This window comes from Cydia amplana, chromosome 13 (assembly GCF_948474715.1).
Source record: "Cydia amplana chromosome 13, ilCydAmpl1.1, whole genome shotgun sequence".
Classification (NCBI taxonomy): domain Eukaryota; kingdom Metazoa; phylum Arthropoda; class Insecta; order Lepidoptera; family Tortricidae; genus Cydia; species Cydia amplana.
The window spans coordinates 11,043,649-11,064,293 of record NC_086081.1 but is presented as its reverse complement, the minus strand read 5'-3'; the positions used below and the strand labels follow the sequence as shown (position 1 = coordinate 11,064,293).

Sequence of the window (20,645 nt, the reverse complement as noted above, 5' to 3'; positions counted from 1 at the left end):
ATTATTTCAAAAAACAACATCGGTACACGCTCATTAATCGTATTATTTACAATTGCGGCGTCAAGATTACATTGTTTATCACACGCACGCTAAACGCATACATTATCCGATGCGCGTAAGATGAGATTATGTTAATGGCGGTTATAATTTCCACGTGGAAGTGCCACTTTGGGGCAAGATCCTGCATCGACACGCTGGCTCAGCGCCAACGTATCCGGCGTTTTGGCTCCTCTACACGATAGGCCAACGCCGGCCACTCCAAGGGACGCATTTATGCGTTAGAGGGAGCAAGTGATATTGCTATCTCATTCTACCGTATGGCTGCGTCCCTTGGAGTGGCCGGCGTTGGCCCATCGTGTAGAGGAGCCATTTGACTTTAGGTTTATATACCGTGTGCCCGGTAAACTAACAAGCTTTGACCATAGGATTGTGTGCCAAAACGTGTTCCTATAACATAACATATATTAGGTCAAAAATGCAAAGATAACTACCGATTGTATTTTTTTAAATTAAATAGGAACTTATAAATAAATATTTCGACAAATATATAATAATTCTAATTATATATTTAAATGACATTGATATTATGAAGCAGGACTTACTAAAACTTCAAGCCAGCGTTTTTGGTTCAAATAAACGACAAAATTGGTAACTTAGTTGTTTTAACATTAGGTAGTTATATTATTATACTGATTTTTGGGGCTCACTATGTGTAAGAAATTTAGAGAAAAATAATATAAAACGCTCGTACTCTTATTACGTCTGAACGCTTAAAGAAAAATATTTTCTGGCAAATGAAAGTCATTCTCTCTTTGTTAAACGAACCGGTGGGTATATTTGAAGGAAAATACAGCCATGCTTTAAGCAAATATTAAAAGAAAGCAGATTATTTTGCTCGGTTTTGGGTTGAATCATGTACAACATTTTATTGGCCACTATAATTATTTCGGCGTACATTTTGGCGGCGTTAACGTGTGTTCAAATGGCAAAATGCTACCTATAAAATAGATTTGTGTACAATCCGCTTGGCCACCGGGGAAATTTAGTAAAATATAGGTACAGAAAACTTCTCTCGGTTTAAATTTACAGGCCGCTCCGGTTTATTTAATTTTCATCTCAGGATAATTTGAATTTGAGAGCAGAGCATTTAATTTTCATAGCTTAGCGGAATCCCATTTCAGTAATAGCCGTTTATTAGTGACTAAGCGGCCGTGGCCTATTTGTTATCTTGCTGGGAAAACTCGTTCAACGTTTCTCAGCTTGCCCTGTATTCCTATTTCATACCTGAGGCGGGTGAATCCAACTCAGGGAAACCATTAAGGTCAATATGGCTAATTCCGTCATAGGCGCTATTCCGTCCATTAGCGTTTTTCTCGTAATTGATAAATTCATCGACAAAGCAGCGATTGCTTTTAGTTTCAGCAATCAAAAGCAAATGGTTTTTTTCCTACGATTGAAAATCAAAGAAATATACGATCGTCCCTATTTTTTTTTATCAAGACTTTAATATGTACCTATTAAATTTGACGTTTCTTGAAGCAATGCAGCAGCAGTAACGCTACTACAATGTCAATCCCAATGTATATAGAAGTATAATTTTTACACACAAAACGCCTAGTCGCTCTAATTTCTAGTAATACCATTATTTATTTAGTAGTATTACCATTATATTTATATTGAGGCAGGAAAATGTTAAAGCTACTGTCTTTCAACACATTTCACAAATCTTGATAAATCCAAGATACATTTAAAATATAATTTCCACGTTTCTCCTTTGTATTACTTGACGGAGTTTTTAAAGAGCGAGATTTTTTCTGTGATTATGTTAAGAAGGATGTAAGGAAAATACTCTTGATTTTAGCTGTTTGTCTGGTAAAGCCTGAGTTTAATCCACAATTGCGCCATTCTATAATTTTATTATACTCCTGCCAGCCTATTATGGATAGCTTTATCCATCTTTATCCACGTGATAAAATAACTGTCACTGTTTAACACCGTGGGATAGAAAGTGACGGACACCGTTTTATCACGCTGTCACGTAGACAAGAACGACCATCATATCCGTACAGATTCAATTACGAGGTGTAAAATTTGTAATTTATTGTAATTGTAATTTATTGTCTTTGGCTTAATAATTGTACGTTTAATTCATACTACGAGAATCGTTCTCAATTAATTGCTATTGTGTATTAGTAAAGTTAACGCCTTAGTTAGATTCCTGTAATGCTGATAGTGCATGTGGTTTTATATTTGAAACAAGTACATTTTCAGCCATTTATTTCGTCGCAAGTTTCGCGCGGCGAGCCATATCTTTTGTCCCTTTTATACGCCCTCTCCTAACGGCTCGGCCACGACATTGAGCGACTGGCTTCGGCTAAGGCGACAACCATAGGTTGGAGCGAGACACAGCGATCGGATCTTTCGTTCCCATCTATGGTTGTCGCTGCCGCTGTCGCAAGTCGCGCAATGTCGTGGCCAGGCCCTAAAGTATGTTTATTTACAGTGACGGAGCTTGGAGGGCTGGCGCGCCGAGCTGCGGGTTGCAGCGCGTTCTCCGCGCCCTCGCCGGCTGCTCATCACGAACCAGGTCAGTTTTCATACACAACTAAAGAAGGGAAAACCATCCAAGTACATACCTACAGCCATATTCGAACGTTAAGATACGTCAAATATTAGATATCTATTAGACATCACCAATATATATCAGTGTCAAACAAGTGTCAAAAGTGACGTTTCTTCAAACAAAAACGTCACTTTTGACACTTGTTTCACACTAACATATCTTGGTGATGTCTAGTTCAAAATCCGAATCGGGCCCAAATTACATCCACGCAAAATAGAGAGACCCCGTAAGGTTAACTGGAAGAAATCCCTTATATGGATATGTTCGCCTTTGAACTAACGATGGGTTTTTTCCTGCTTTGTTTAGCTTTTTTGAACAATACAGTGTTTTACTAGCTACTATTACTACTTTGTACAACACGAAAGATATCCAATGCCTCAAAATTATGTTGTTATAATAGCAATAAAAACCAGAATTGTCTTATTAACAGGAAAAAGCTGAAGAGCGACCTGTGAATTTAATAAAGCGGAGGCTTGGAGTGAAATTAATTTTCAAAACTCGTTAGACAGTGGCAAGTTAAACACTGTAAAACATCTTCATTCAACTTCCCCACTATCCTACAATCCCATTTTATTAAATTATGTAAGTGAATTAAAACTGAACAAGTAACTGGCACATTATTATGCGGAGTGATTTATTCAAACGGGCCGGCAAAAGAATTAATTACTTACAGAGTTGACGGCAATGTTTGATCACAGCTGAAGAAGAGCCTAAGCGCCTTGAATATCAAACAAATATACGCCCTTTAACTTACGCGCAGTTGACCATTGTAGTTGAGAAGCAGATAAACATAAGTCCATTCAATTTTATTCGCAATTATACGACTACCTCCCAGAAGCTTATAGCGTAGAATAGCGTAAACTATTCGTAGACTTTGGCCGCGCTGTATTTGGAATACAAAACTAAAGAACTTCACAACGATCTAGGTCGTATTTTGGCAGTATAAAACTAAACTTGAACTGAACTTGTGACTATTTCATAAAAGATTAATCGGCTAACTAGTTTTAAATGCGCGTAGCCTACAGCTTTGGGTCTTTTGTCAATGCCCACGTGAAAAAGTTTTTAACTAAAGAAGTGCAGGTAAAAACATCTATTAGTTTAGTAGTAGGTAAGTCGTATGGGATTCGCATTCAGCTTAATGCTGCGATTGCAAATAGCCTGAGCTGAGCCTTATGCGGTTTTTAGTATTCCGCACAAAACTTTGTTCACGGAACACTTATGCATGGGATCACTTCGGCCTTGCAAATTAATTGAATGAATATAACATTCTCATTATTTTTATTTACAAGATTTTGTAACAAGCTTGATGTAATCGTTCTTTGGCGCGTAAGGTATTGCGAATATTGCGATTGCCTTACTTCTCTTCATTTGTTTCTAAACTAAACCACAGGGCGGACACGCCATGCATCAAAAATGATTTGCGTTTATATGTGGGCGCGGCACGTCTGTACACGCGTCATTTAGTTTCTGACGGAATCCTGACATGCTCTCAGTAGAGCGACTTACGCACACATTCATGTCGCGGCCTGTCGCGGGCGAGGTAATCCGAATCGGGGCGGGGCGGTGCGTGTCCGTTCTGTATGATAATACTATTACTTATTCTGTGACTAAACACGGCAAGCGTAGCAACATGAAATAGAAGAACAACATGTTGCTTAACTGAGAGAGATCAAGGTGCATGACTTTGAAGAGTCTTAGCATGTAAATATGGACAAAACGGCCATGTGTTGCCATTACTTTTTTTAAGTAATAGGTAGACATTTTTTTTTTCATTGTTTACCTACTTGAGCAATGTTTATGGTTGTTTCCCGCGTTAGTCACGAGGCGGACACGCCATTTTACGGAAATCGTTTGAGTATAATATAAGTATTATGGGCTCGTGATGTGTGTATAGATTTAGATTTAGATATTTATTCTCATAATATGAAATTACATTATAAATTATGCTAAACTAATGTACATGAATTTATATTATGATCGTCATTAACATTAACATGATATTATTTATTAGATACAAATTAAAAATGTCTTAAAAATAATCAATCTTCCGTCAACAATTTTATCAATACATGTCAAAACAAAATACGGGAATAACTAAGTACGAGTATCTCTTAATGATCGTCATGTTCTAAATACAATAAATCCTAGGTATACATTACGTTGAATATCAATAAATGAGAACATGTCAAATTTACACGATTCAATTTACAATTTCAAATGTCAAAGTCATATACTCGTTTACTGAATAAAGTGGATTATCCAACAATATACATATAAGTAATATGTAAGTAAATTACTTAGGACAGTCAGTTGAAAAGATTTTGGCGTAACCTAGTCCATAGTCCTGTGGTGTCCAAATAAATGAACAGATGCGCTGGCAACACTCGTCTGTTGTCATGGCGCCGGCTGTGTTACGAGCAGAGATGGGCATTATTCGAATAATTTTTTATCGGAATAATTATTTGAATAAACAATAATTTACATGTTTTTTATTCACGAATGGTTTATTCGTGATTGAATTATTCGCGGATGATTTATTCGCGAATAATTTATTCAAATAAGAATAATCATCCGACAATTTTATTAGTCATTCGCGATGAATTTTGTTATTCTTATTCGTTATACGTCTTTCGAATAAATTTTGCCCAAATCTGATTATGAGTGCACTGTATGGTGCAATAACAAATTGTTTTAATTATAATTAGATAACCCAAGAGATATTAGATTTTAAAAAAAAAAATGTGAACATAACACCGACGATAGCCATATTCGAACTTTAAGATATGTCAAATATTAGATACCTAAACGATATGGATCGGATATGTCATTGTCAAACAAGTGCCAAAAGTGACGTTTTTGTTTGAAGAACGTCATTTTTGACACTTGTTTGACACTGACATATCCGATCCATATAGTTTCGATATCTAATAAGTGACGTATCTTAAAGTTCGAATATGGCTGTATTATGTGGTTAACACTAAACTTAGTCCAAATGGCAAGCGTGTCTTACTTAATGCTGAAAATCGGGATGAACCCGCAATAAACTTTTAATTTGCTTTAATCCTTTGCACAGCAGCGTGAAATGGGTAGCCAGACTAACAGACTTTGCAATCAAAGCTGCTGTTTACTCTGTTTTATTTCCTATTTACTTGCTTTTTTTACATTATTCCCATTCTCGTTAAACATTTTTAGAAACATTACAAACACTTTGATCCCGATTGTTTTGTTTTCACAAGTAATAGGTTTGCGATTTGTCCGAGTGCTTAAGTATTTACGTACCCTTTATTTTACTGTCAGTGTTGTTAGCAGTTCTATATCCTTGGTAATGATAAGTTTTGAGTTGTATACAATTATTATTGTTCTTTTGGTTTTTTTTTTTTTGAAATATATAAAACGTTATAGCATTGTGTGAAATTGCGCGCAAAGTTTGATATATTGTTTATTCCATTTCTATCTGTGAGTACCTGTAATTGGCTTTGTATTGTTACCTAAATCTGTATAATGTTTTTGTAGCTGTTGGTACTCCTTAAAACAAAAAAAGAAACAAAAAATAGGTGTACGGCAGTTACCATGCATTTGTAGTACCTATTCTTTTTGCATCTACCAAATCCATTAATTACTTATTGGAGAAATAACACAGGAATTAGCTATGAAGTTTTAGTGATTCCATGTCGTTCTATCTTTGTCCTTTATTTTTTTTTATTTAGGTTTATAAAGAGTTTTCATTCATTCCAGCGATATGTCTATAAACACTTAAATATAACTACTCTACCGTCTAATGATAATCTTACTTACCTTTATGGTTGACTGGTAGAGAATGCCATTTGGCATTAAGTCCGCCATTTGTACATTGTTGTATATATTTTGTGCAATAAAGTTTAAATAAAATAAATAAATAAATAAACCATTTTTGTAATTTTAACAAATGTTTTATAACAATTTACAATACCTAACTATTGCAAATAATAACGCTAATATATTAGGTAAGTACATATAATAATTCGGTCTTAAAACTTGGGCTTAAAGCTTTTGATCCTCCGTAGTTGCAAATGGTTTCAAATCCCACACGACAATACTTAAATCACTATCTCCTAAACCACACCCCCTTGCAGAGCTCTCATTTGCAATAAAACCGCCCCGTGAGGTCCTGAAAACAAGTTCAGACCTGTTTTCACTCGGAAACGCTAAAACTGAGACTTTACTGCAATTCTTGTTCCCGGGCGAACGCTGAATTAGCTGCTTGTAACATAAGATCTTGGAAATAAGTGGAACTTTAGACTGAGACTGTGGAGTTAGTTAAATTTTTAAAGTTCTTTAGACTAGTTGAGAGTTTCGCTATCTATATTTTTGCGAAGTTTGTAAAAGTGTGTGCTGTTTTCTCAAGAGGGTAATGCGAGGCGTCCTATGACAGGCTTTTGTTTTTCGATATTAACATACTAGATGTAGTAGATATGTGTATCCATTGGGTACCTACATGATTTAAAAGCAAATAGAGTACCTATTTAAAGGGTAATTTCAGTGAGTTACTACCTAAGGACAGAGTAAACAATGAAATTATGTCACCATTGTGATTTAATTCTGGAGCCCAACTGTCTACCTCAGTTGATTCCACAATAACGCTCTTACACCGTCTGTAGCTATGAAGTGTTATGTTAGTGCCGTTAGTGTAGGTCGTACCTACCTCTTGATATGAAAGCGCCTACTTAATGCTTACGGTGTCGCGTTTTCCATTCTATCCATAAAACTCTTGATTGCAACCATATACTCGGGCAGTATTAAAATATATTGATTATTTACGCTTTACTTCAAAAACAAGACGACTATCAATATTTAAGGTAGAAAACCGATATGTATCACGCAAAATAGGCGCAGGACGTCGAGTTGCGGAAAATCGCCCGTACTACAATACAATACAAACCGATATGCTATTAGCAATTTGCGTGAAAATAAGAGGAACCGCAGACGTGGGGGGAATAGGTAGCGAGACTATCCAGAAGAGGCTTATTGTAAAGGCTGTGTTGTGCCGCGTGACCGGAATCACATTAGCGCGTAATTAGGTACGTACAGGGCTTATTAACACATTCTTTTTTTCAGGGTAGTATTTTTAATATACCGTCCTCCACATGGTAAACAAGCATACAACCCGTCCCTTCTGGTCACGACATCGTCTAAATTAAATTATGATTTCCGTGATAAACACCTAATATCCTATATCCATCTATACTGTGACTATTTCCGGCGGTTTGGTAACAGACAGTAAGACAGACTTATTTTATAGAACTACATAAATATATTTTTAATATATTTTTTTTGAAGCGGTGGTGGCCGAATGGATATGACGTCCGACTTTCAATCTGGAGGTCGCGGGTTCAAATCCTGGCTCGTACCAATGAGTTTTTCGGAACTTATGTACGAAATATCATTTGATATTAACCGCAAGCTTTTCGGTGAAGGAAAACATCGTGAGGAAACCTGCATACATCTGCGAAGAAATTCAAAGGTGTATGTGAAGTCCCCAATCCGCATTGGGCTAGCGTGGGGACCATAGCCCAATCCCTCTCGCGCATGAGATGAGGCCTGTGCCCAGCAGTGGGACGTTATATAGGCTCACATTATTATTATTTTTTTTTTTAATACAGTCTTTTTTTCAATTGATGTTATATTTATTTTGATAAGATAGCGCTTTGTCTAAAACGTTAAAAACGTTAAACGGTAAACGTTAAATTATCCACAACGTTAGGTACAGTTATTTACTTTGTACGAGCTAACATATACTTGGCAAGCAAATTTTCCCTCTAAAATTATTGGTAAAACGAAATGGCCCTACACGAAGCATATAAAATTCCTCGAAAAATACAGTTTTCACTTATAATACCGTTTTGAGTCAGACAGTGACTTGGATTATCCTTTAAACGGCTGACAACAGGTAGACTGAAAAGCTGGCAACATTTTTCGATATTATGTGTAAAATCTTTTCTTGCAAAATGTATTCGGGCTGAACTGATCTGAACGGATCATGAAAGTTATTCCGATCCGATTCTTGTAACTGAATACAATTTTATTCACTGATGTAAATTATGGAATGTCATCAAGAGCATTGTTTAGAAAGGTATCGATTTCCTCAGAGGATTTCCTTTATCTTATTGGTTCTATCCGCAGGTATTTGAGTAAACAAACAACAAAGGTAATTTTATTTGCTGAGTTGAGTAGTTATTCGTCGCTATTGAGTTGCTCTTCGGCCTTGATTCTTGCTCGGGAGTGACCTACATTCCGAATGGTAGATAATTCCGTGTTTAACGCTCGAGGAATAGCAGTGTCTTCTTTCTTTTTATTACAGCTATTATTTGGCTAAGCTGTTCCTTTTGATAAAGCAAATGTTTCTACATTTGTGCAAATAACCTGCAGATTAGCTTTAAAAATAAAATAAATGTCTTATTGTCAGACACTTTTCCTTTAAGTGGCACATTTAATCTTAATTTATAGCAATAGAAAGACAAATTATTGGAATTAGGGGCCAATAATTGGGACAATTATCTTAGTCGATATTTAATCCCGAAATCGCTTTGTGAATTGGATAATACTAAGCGTAAATTATTATCGGTTTGTTTCCCACTAAACGTGTTATTTTGTTGCAGAGTAGCGTTTTATTATACGCTTCGAGCCAAGAGCGGCTTTCCGCGCACTCCAATAAATATTTGATATCAAGCACCGTGCACGGCAACCACAATTTTACTTTATCACGTGTGTTGGTTGCTTTATATCCATGACCGTTTAAACTTCGTATTACTCACGCCTTTATGAAATGATTGACGCATAATATATAAATGTTGTTGTCAGTGATATTTGTTTCAAGCGGCGTTACTGTTATTTCTAAATGTGATGTTAATCAAATAAAGAGGTCTCGGTCGTAACCTACTTTTGAAATAAACGATTGAAATAAAGAAATCAAAAGAATAAATATTCGTCTAATTTCCATACTTACTCAGTGATTGTAATTCGATCAAAAGAACAAAGTTTATTCCAAGAATAAATTTTTGTTTATATTCATCAAATTGGGTAGGTATTGATAACGTAGAATTTTTATTCATATTAAATATATAAATTAATTAAGATGCTCAACATTATCATACATAGATATATACATTCATTCAAGCTATATGTACTTATTACAGAATCATATTAGGTACCTATATACCATAGACATATTAGTCTTATTACTATGGTCACAATAACCTAACCACATAATTTCTTACTAATTTTCATCCTTCATCGCTAAACAATTACGACGGAATAACTACACTGCCTTGCAATGAAATTGAATAATTGTATTCCGCGAACAACATATGTCTCTGCAATAATTGATCTAATATCGGGAGGTAATAAGGTTGAAATGGGCCATTATCGTTATCTGTATGTATATCTAGGTGGCGTGGATCCAGTGACCCTTGACCCGGTACGGAACCCCCCTACCCCCCTGGAGGGGGCGCAGCCCTTTTCTCTCCTCGTTCTCCTAACAGTGTTTCTCGATTTACACAAAGCGATGTAAACAAAACCCTTATGAATTATTTTACAGGGCGTAATGGTTTTTTTTCTGGTTCCTTGTTTCTTTAAAAAAAAATTAACAATACCCCACCACCACCAATATTTTTAATTTACTAATAATATCTGGAGGACCCAGCTTTGCTCGGAAAACATATAAAAACTCAAAAATTTACGATTTCCCAGAGATAAGACCTAGCTAGATCGATTTTTCGCCCCTGAGAACAGATATAGCAAATTTCATCTAAATCGTTAGAGCCGTTTCCGTGATAAAATAAATAAATAAATAAATAAACAAGAATTTTCGTTTAAAGATATTTATTTATTATTTTAGGAAGCATATTAAATATAATACAGGATAACCAATAGTTTAAAACTGAATCCGACAGTTTTGTAAATACATATACAAATTTGGAATGAAGCCCTTTTGAAATGATTAAAAATGGTTTTTGCGGAACCGATCAACAGGAAAATAATTAAATCTTATTATTTAACAGATAAGCATTAACATATATTTACGCAGATAACAGAATATTGATTTACGCATTGTGGTTGACAATGCTACTCGGCATTGACCCGGTTCGGGTAGCGGGAGCGGGGCCGTGTCTCGGAAACAGAAATCTTTTCGTTTGTTTACAAAGGCAGCTTCTCCATCACTGAATGATTGACAGAATGACAGCCTATTTCAAAACATTGAGAATTTAACGAAAATCTTTATGGTTGAAAAAGCACGTACATTCGGTACATACATATAGAAGTGCCTATAGATTTTTTTACGTTTGTGTGAATCAACATAGTCATTATCACTATAGCTTAATTGTTGTCATATTAACCATATAATTTTATTACTTTAGCTTTACTACAACATATTTAATTTTACAGCGCATGTTGTAATGCTGTAAAATTACCCCTGAATAAATATCAATATCAATTACTATTACCACGGATAATTTTACATTCATATGTGCAAAAAATATATTTAAGTAATATTCTGGTGACTTACTGATGGTAGTAGTAGAATGACTTTCAAAAACGTGTGTCCAAGAAAAAGCATCATTAAAGAAAGTCATTTACTTTATGTGGTGTAACCATAGCCGTAGTATTTTCATGTTTGCTTACCTAATGATTTTATAATTAATTTATACAGGGTCATTTTTGGACCGTTAGCCATATTGTGCGAGGTGATTAGGTAGGTCATGAAAAAATGAAAATGAAAAATGAAAAAATGTTTATTTGTTAACAAAGAGGGTACAGTTGTAAAGGTTGGAGTCTTCTAGTAAGTATAAAATACTTGTAACAGAAGACACCGCTCTTCCATATTATCTAAGGCTTAGAACTTAATTTACAAATTTAATATAAGTAACAACAATATTGTTGTCTAAGAAGAAAATAATATAAACTTAATATTGGGAATATTAACTAATTACTTAGCTTTTACTAATACAATTTTATTTGTTTTGATTTGATTGGAATAAATTTTAATCTAATACAAATTTCCTAAAATATGTGTGTGTGTGTGTGTGTGTGTGAGAGAGAGAGAGAGAGAGAGAGAGAAAGAGTGTGAGTACATGTACGTCTATTCTATATTTGGTGTGTGGGTAAATAGTTTGTATTATAATAAGAGAGTCTCAATTTCATCATAGCTTTGTGATTTTAACCATTCTGTCACAACTTTTTTACATTTAAATAGCAGCAGAGGATAGATATCTACTTTTTTATTAATTTTGTTATACAGGTGAGCTGAAATCTTATTGAACTGTATCTTGGCAAATCGTGATTTGGTAGGAGGTATCGGTGCAATATTTTGTTTACGTCTCCCTGTAGTTATGAGATTAGGGTTGTACGGTAAGGTCTTATGTAATTTTAAAATTGATTGCAAGACGAACAGCTTTCTTATTGAAAGTAATTCGGAAATTTTGTAAAGCTCATTTGTAGGGTATCTATAAGGTTTAAAATACATGACTTTAATTATGCTTCTCTGTCCTCTCTCCACTTCAAGGAATTTTGTTTTTGCTGCCCCTCCCCAAACAGCAATACAGTAGCACATTATAGATTGGGCTAGAGCAGTATATAGTTGGTTGAGTAAAGGTCTAGAAGCTACATGTCTTAGAGTTTTAAAAATCCAGTTCAGTTTCCTAATTCTATTATTTACGTATTCAATATGTGAGTACCATGATAGGCGTTGGTCAATTATAATGCCAAGGTATTTAGTAGAGCTAACTTTTTCTATTTGCGTGCAATTACAATCGGGCATATTAGTAAGATCACACGTGTGTATTTTTAGAGTGTAGCTATTAGATGGTTGAGAAATTATGGTTTTCGTAAAGCAGGTATAGGTTGTTTTTGATGTGTTTAGAGTTAGAAGATTACATTTAAGCCAATTTGATACTTTGTTAAGGCCAGTTTCAGCGTTATTGTAGACTTTATCCCAAGAGTTTCCTTTAAACACCAAAACCGTATCATCTGCATATGAAAACACGTGTCCATCTTTTACAAGCATGTTAGTCAGATCATTAATGTAAATCAAGAACAGCGTAGGCCCAAGTACACTGCCTTGTGGAACGCCATAAGGTCATACTGAACAACTTTTTCTATGGGACCAACCCCAAAATCCCAAAAAGTATGAAACGGCCAAAAAAATTTTGTGATTTCGGAGTTGGTCCCATAGAAAAAGTCGTTCTGTATAGCCTATATACCTAATCACCTCGCACAATATGGCTAACGGTCCAAAAATGACCCTGTATAACATTCCATAATATGAGATCTATTTCCGGACGAAAACCCGCGGTAACGCCGTAGGCTTTCGTCGGAGACAAATTATTAAGGAAACGACGTTCAGAATATGCCATAACGCGCCAGACGCTTATTCAACTCTTCATCGTAAAGGATTATTGGACGGAATTATGGCTGGGGCCCCATTCGGCCCGTTCTCCAGATTAGACCCTAATAGAAAAGCTTTGTTTTCTCTTTATTGCCAATGTGGTAAATGATTTTGTTGCGTCTCCATTTTTGCTGTATTAGGTTATTACTTATTAGATGTAGAGGCTTATTCAGAGTGTTGTGTTCAACTTTGTGAATGAGTTGTTTTGTTTCGCTAAACGGATAATTTATGCCGTAATTACTCAAAGAAAATGTGCGTACATTTGCTCGTAAAATAACGTGTTCCTGTAATAAGTAAGTATAACTTATATTATACTTACACAACACAATGTAATTGAAGGAACTCAAAAGTTCATTAAGAATGCAAAGACAATAGAATTGTAAATTAACTTGATGAATAGGCTCGTTACGGAAAAAATATAAGATGGATACAGCTCCAAATATATGTACTACCTAAATACGTTATGCAATATGACAAGGCGAATTTTACTTTTTTGGTGTTGGGCTTTTTAAAATCGGGAGATTTTTCCAGTTGAACTATGATGACGACATAATTAGCGACATTCTTCCAAATTCTATCGCGAATTTATCTATGTATTTCAACTTTCAACTGAGCCGTAATTGAAGAAAAAAATATTAGATCGAATCTGCAATAAGTAATCCGCTTACAACGATCAATTACTTATAGTCCGACAAGAAATTGTAGAAAATTATTGAGGGCGCCACTTCCTAACGTGACTATCACATTTTTGACGTAAAATGCTTAAACATGGCAACAATTTAGTATGGATTTATTTATATTCGTTCCATTCCATTTAATTTAATTTCGCACTATAAATCTTTTCTTCCTTCATGCTAGAAAAATTCATGAGATCGATATCCAAGACCTGTTTAAACCGTATTAAAAGAAGCTGCTTCTCTGCATAATCCCGCCTATAAAGCTGCATGCTGCAACAAATGATAAAGTGTCCGTTTGCAGCACGATATAATCCCACTCGCGACAAATTAGACCGGCCATTTCGAGAGCGTAAACAAAATTTGTCGGCCAGTAATGGAGACCCCTGACAGAGCCGGCTGTGCAAGGAGCGCTTTTGAGTTATTCCAGTAGTTCCACTTTGTAATAAAATTAGTATCAAATCTGAATTAAATAAATAATATTGGTGATTCAACCGAAACTAAAATGATTTAAAATGAAACGATAAAATGAAAAAATACACTTTTCGCTTAAGGGCGGAATCGAATATTTTAGATCGGTTGGAAATGGGTAACTATTTACAATTTTACTACACATTATTCAAATTATATTGTTTCGCGGACCGATTTTTAAGCGCAACAAATACCGTTGTTGGTTTGAGAAGCTTATAGATGAAAATAGCTAGTATTAACAGCATTTAGTTTTCCTGCCTGCCGCGACTCTATTATTCAATTACTTACAGTTTATTTTCACGTCTCTTAATAACAGTTATAACATTAGTATAGGTAGATAGCAGTTAAACCTTAAATGTAATAATAAGTAGGTGTACTAAAAAGATATAACCTCCATCGCCACGCCACAAACAGTCTAATGCAGGGTGGTCAACTACATACTACAGCTGACTCTACACAGTAAACATAAATAAATACAACACATTGATACTAAAGCGAACTTATCCCTTAACCAGTTCTGGGCTAGTAAAATAGGCACCCTAATGTGGAAATGGTGTTGCATTTGGAATGCAATTGATGAAGTGTTTGCAACTCGATATAATCCGCACTACAAATTAAAGCGGCCGTCCCGGACAGCGTAAACAAAATTTGTTGGCTCGAAATGGATACTCCACTGATGTCTTTGTACTAGAAGCGCTTAAACTTTATTAGTGTCAGGCAGGGATCGGATACCGGTATCTTTTGTATGGGAACGGAAATGGTATTTTTCGATCTTTGCTAATTACTTCATTTCTAATTGGGCAATCTAATAATATGAAGTCGTAACCTAAAAACACAATTGAGTCCTACATTTCGAGTATAAAATAATTCGAAAAATATGGTTATTTCTAAGTTTTTGCAAAAAACCGCTTCCGATCCCTGGTGTTGTCAGGTCCCATAGGTATAAATATAATGATTAAAATTAAATATTATAATAAATAGATAAATAAATAAATATTTGGGAATAATCTTCCACAGATAATGATTCTGTGAAACCATTTTAAGAATTTATGTTTTTTATTTGCTTAACAAACATAATAGACCTGTAGCAATAATGTCTGCCCTAGTATAAGACCGCCCCGAAGCGATACGGCACTCATATTATTTTGATACTTAGTGTGGTGTTAAAAATGAAACACGGTTATTTATGACAAAGCGTTGTATATTTGTTGTCACTATGCGTCGGCATCACATCAGAGGTGCTAATTTCACAGTATCGTTATTTTAAAGATAAGAAAAAATAACAATGCTTGCAGCTGCACCTTTGTAAATTATTACATTTACCACCGCAAGCTAATAATTTAAATAAAACAATATAATAAATAACCACGTTTCATTTTTAACACCACACTAAGTATCAAAATAATATGAGCGCCGTATCGCTTCGGGGCGGTTTATCGTCCTACACTACCAAAACGTAATATCTAGAATATCAGTGACATTAAATTTGAACCTTAATACTATGACGATACCGGTTGTTTTTCAATATGAATGTTGTACTGGCACGTGCTAAGTCGGGAGCAAGCGGTTTCGCGATAATAGAGGCAATGGCCTTTGTTTGAAAGATTAAGGTTCGAAGCGAAAAGTTCACCTCAGAAGAGCCGTACTATAGCACGGTCGCATTTTTATCGTTTATTACCATGCCTGTCACGTTCTAACAAGTATGCAAGTGCGAAAGTGACGGGCATAGTGATAGTCGATAAAAATGGAACCGTGCTGAGCCCGCTGAATATCGGACCTCTACTAAACAACCGGAATATCATCACAATTTAACTTAGCTCATTTAGGGCAAAAAAGTTAATTGAAAACCCACCATTATTTGAGATTTACGGCTCATTTAGACGGTGCGAGAACTCGAGTCTGATTACAATGCGTCATTTGATCGTTCGGCTGAATTTATGTAACCTCAATGATCCGCAATGTAACTAAAATCGTAATACGAGTTCGCGCGCCGTCTAAACAAGCCCTTAGGTAACTTTTATTTCAGGATAGCTTTGTATTTAGATTGTAAAATAGTTAATTTGAACATAAAAAACGTGACGAAGTTAAAATAATTGCAATAGATCTCTCCAATTTCCATTTGAATTATTAAACGGTCAGTTTAGTTCGTGCAGAAACACGAACCGCTACAAACAAACCCACATACTCGTATTTGGAATGGAACAAACACGAATAAAATACACACGCAAACAACCGCTATGGATACAATTAATATTCATGGAGAAATATTCAAAATTGATAAGCGAAAAACTTTGGGTAGGTATAGATTTTTATTTACTTTGATTCTTTGTTGATAAAAAAAATTGTTTGACCTTTTCAAAAAATACAATATATAAATCCACTATTTGTTTATTTCAACTTTATTGCAGAAAAAATACAACAATGTAGGTACAAATGGCGGACTTAATGCCAAATAGCATTCTCTACTGGTCAAAGTTTTCAACCTTAGGAAAAACAGAGAGTAGGGGAAGCCCGAAAGAATTGCCCATTTTGCGGGAAAGTTTAACCATATTCAATTGAAATAATTATTCAATGATTTTAAAATAATTCGATAATGATGTTTATTAAACAAAGTGTTTTTATACACGATATCGACTAAACTTAAAAGCTTTGCCATTCCGATGTTAATGATAACTACAGAAAAACTGAAATAATATAATATTAACTGAGCTGGAGAACAGGAATATGGAAGTTAAGTCATACTTGTTAAACATTCCTATTGTTAATTAAATTAATTATATTACTTTGACCTTTTATTTACAGTTGACATACAAGTAGACACGGGGAGAATTGCCTATAGGGGGAGGGTTGATTTATCTTTTAAAATATAGAAAATTGCAGTAATAAACGCAAGGGTTAATGATTATAACGTCGTGTCGTAATACCTTATTGTGTCCTATAATATAAATAGGGCACAATGAGGATATTGTAAGGGAAAAATTTCCTCCTCCTCCTCTTTTTGTCTTTTTACCTTAAGCAGAATGTTTAGGACATAAAGTGGCAATGAGGCTTGAAATGAAGAAGTATTTAAATCTGGTCCGTTAAAGGATTAATTTGTTCATCAAAAACTATCAATAAACAAAGATAATTACAGAATAAACAAAACGTGACCACCAATCACTCAGTACAAACGCATTTAGTATCCCACAGGCCCCCGACCGCGATCCCCATAACTGCGGCGCATTTCCGGGATTATTATCCTTTTAGGATTCCGTAGTCAGCCACACAACAAGAAACCAGGAGGCTCTGCTTATATAAAAGGCGGCTAGTGTCCTTTGTAGTAGCAGCTACGGAAACTTCACTGAGCATTAATCAACATTTTCGCTCCAAATTTTCAAATTTCAGTTAAATGTCATAAGTGGGTTTGTTCTTAATATAACCAATTACTACTTAGTGTAAGGCCTGAGTGGACGCTCGAAGCGGAGCGTTCGGCGGGGCGTGCAGCGTGGCGTCGGCGTCAAGAGTAATTTGAGCGGCGTGCACTAAGGCCGCTCCTATACGCTTGCATTTGTTTAACATGCACGCCGCACGCCCCGCCCCGCTGCACGCCCAACTCGAGCGTCCACTCAGGCCTTACACTTATACTTCCTTACTACGTACGTGCTTCCTTAGGTACTTACCTACGTATTACTCTGGTTCTACTCCATTTTCCTTTTAAGACGTATAATCAACGGTGATTCGTTGATAGTTTTTTTTTCGATATATTCCGTTTTTCCGTTATTGATAGATTTCGTTTTTCCAATACAATAATTACTTGTTCAAATCTAATTATAATTACCAATCGCAATTAATATGCCGACCAACCGACACATCACTCACGACACGGCCTCAACCCTCACATTATTAAACCACTATTGTCCGCAATTGTCTCTTTCAGTCTCTGTATGCCATCGGCTCCCTCTTTTCTTACCTAATTGGACTCCATTATTTATTTTTCCTTCCTTGTTTTCGTCTCGTCACTTTGAATGAGAAAATGAAATGCTTTTTTCGGTCTCTTCTTACATAGTTAGTGAGCATTATCTGGAACTCTCCGCCCTTCTCTGTGAAATGAGCTTGTTGATGTTATTCGTTTAGTAATTTGGAATTTAATTTGAGGCTTTTCGTGACTCGTAATTTTTGCTTCGGGTTTTCCTTTGCTTAAATGATATATTTCTTTACTTGTAGTTAATGAGCGTATTATTTTATTAATATTTAAGACCTGGCTTTTATATCAAGGCTGGATTAAATATTAAGACTTCATATTCCATGAACAAAATACAGTTTATAAATTCTGTTTAATATAGGGACAAGCGAACAATTGCGTACCGGATAGACTAGAAATATTGATAGCATATTCCACTCAGCTTTCAAGTATTGCAATACTCGTATAGGTATTTGTGATTTTATTTTAATACAAAAAATCTGCTAATGAAACTATTATCCATGATTATTATAAACAAAATAAGTAAAAAATATGAACGGAGTGATATTAAATAAGGCCCAATAATGAACTCCTCCATTTGGATATTTTTTTATATTTTCTGCAATAAACTTTAAATAAATAAATAATGGAAGTTTTAACTTTTTCCTATTCAATATTTGCCTCTCCCCTTGATTTCCAGGACTCCCGAATTGGTGTTTCCTCTGGCCAGTATTCAATATTATCTGTTAAAAAACTTTCATTATGTTCTAATATTCTAATATTATTACTGAATCTTGTTCTGGTAAAAGTTAATAATAGAACTTTCAAAGAACTAAACCAAAAAGGAGAAACATTTCGTGAAATCCAATCATGTCTAATAATTGCCACTCAAACGAATGTACTTACGCTATCCAATTTACGTCGATTGGCGCCTTCAAGATATTAGACATTAGCGATACAATTGTAGGATGGATTTATTTTATTTTCGCACTGTGTGTAAGGGAGAATTTCTTTCACATTTAAGAGTATATTGATCCATACAAACATAGTTTACATGGTCCCCATGTTTCTCTCTGAACTTTTTTAAATAATTATAATAAGTGTAAGGAGCGAAAAAAATCATACAAAGTTTTGGAAACTCCTAACTTCTGTAATAATTTTGCTTTTGCAAGAATTTGATATGTTTTCTGAAAGAGCTACGAATTTGTATGATTCCATGTACAGTAGAGTCCGGTTATAACGACGCCCAAGGGACCGCTGATATTACGTCGTACTAACCGGACGTTGTATTAAACGAACTGCCAATTTAAATTTATTTTTTAATCAAAATAAATACACCAGTTTGTATTTATTAATACTTATACGACAATCAAAGAAAAAAAAACATTACAATTAAAATATTTATTTACGTTAGTATTACAACACTTTGTCTTAAATCCAGAGACTTGTGTGTTTAGAAGAAGCCACTTTTGTAGGTACGCGTACTCACTCATCATCCGCAAATTACTCAAATCCCGTAAAATAAAAAGTCGTAATTCTTAGGGATCTAATCAAGATGACAATCGTACATCGACAATCAAAAAATAAATAAGTAATTTGTCAAACTGTTTTTATCGCGGACTGTTTACTTTCGTTTCAACAAGCAACTTATTTATACTCAATTGAGACAATTCTTACAAAAGTATAAAAGTATGATTTCTTACAAACCCAAACTCAATTAGGATGCGTTGTTTTATCATTATCACACAGTTCCGATGGCCATCTCCTGTGTCCATCAACAGATCAGCTCGAAGGTACCAAAATATTGCATTCTCACCCAACTTACATAATTATGTATGTGAAGTTTAAGCTCAATTGAATAATGGGAATTGGGTTTTATTTAGTTTGCAAGATTACGAAAAGTCACATGACTATTTCATCTTGCTGCGTATAGGCATAGAAAAGGGGGAGGGGAGTTGGGTGCGCGGGACGGAGTAAGCTTCTTACCAACAATTTATTTGTAAAAACTACGTCGCTCGTCGTTGTAACCGGACTTGACAAGCGGTCGGTCGTTAAAAGCGGAGTCGTAATAAACGGTTGTACTTTCATAGTAGCTCATACTAAAACCAAACAAGTGCCTACACTTACGTCGCTATAAGCGGTTGGTTGTTATATGCGAAGTCGTACTAACCGGACTCTACCATATGTATATTTTCTAAATCAAATTTCTATTACACCTTATGTGTATAATTGCATGAATTCTATAGTAATTTAAATTGTATTTTTTTTTCCTTATTTTCTTGTAATGCATGTTAATTATAAGATGTAATTATTTTTGAAAAGATGTGTCCCGCCGAGTTTGTTGCCGGTCCCATAATGGGATACCCTCCTCCAATTGAGGGGGGATTTAAATCTTCTCGGGGCAGAGGTGTAGGGTTGGAGCCGGTCTACCTAGCTTTATTTGACGTTCATAAGCGCATTGTAATTATGCCTACTTGAATAAACTATCTTTTATCTTATCTTATCTTTATCTTATCT

At 35.1% G+C, this 20,645-nt stretch overlaps 1 protein-coding gene across 1 annotated transcript in view; it reads left to right on the top strand.

Annotated features, from left to right (window-relative positions):
* The window catches only part of LOC134653715 (uncharacterized), a 313,013-nt gene that overhangs the window by 89,491 nt on the left and 202,877 nt on the right, over positions 1–20,645 (top strand). Inside the window, exon 4 of the mRNA XM_063509108.1 lies at positions 2,504–2,587. Within this exon, the coding sequence (XP_063365178.1) occupies positions 2,504–2,587 (84 nt within the window). The remainder of the gene's footprint in view (positions 1–2,503; positions 2,588–20,645) is intronic.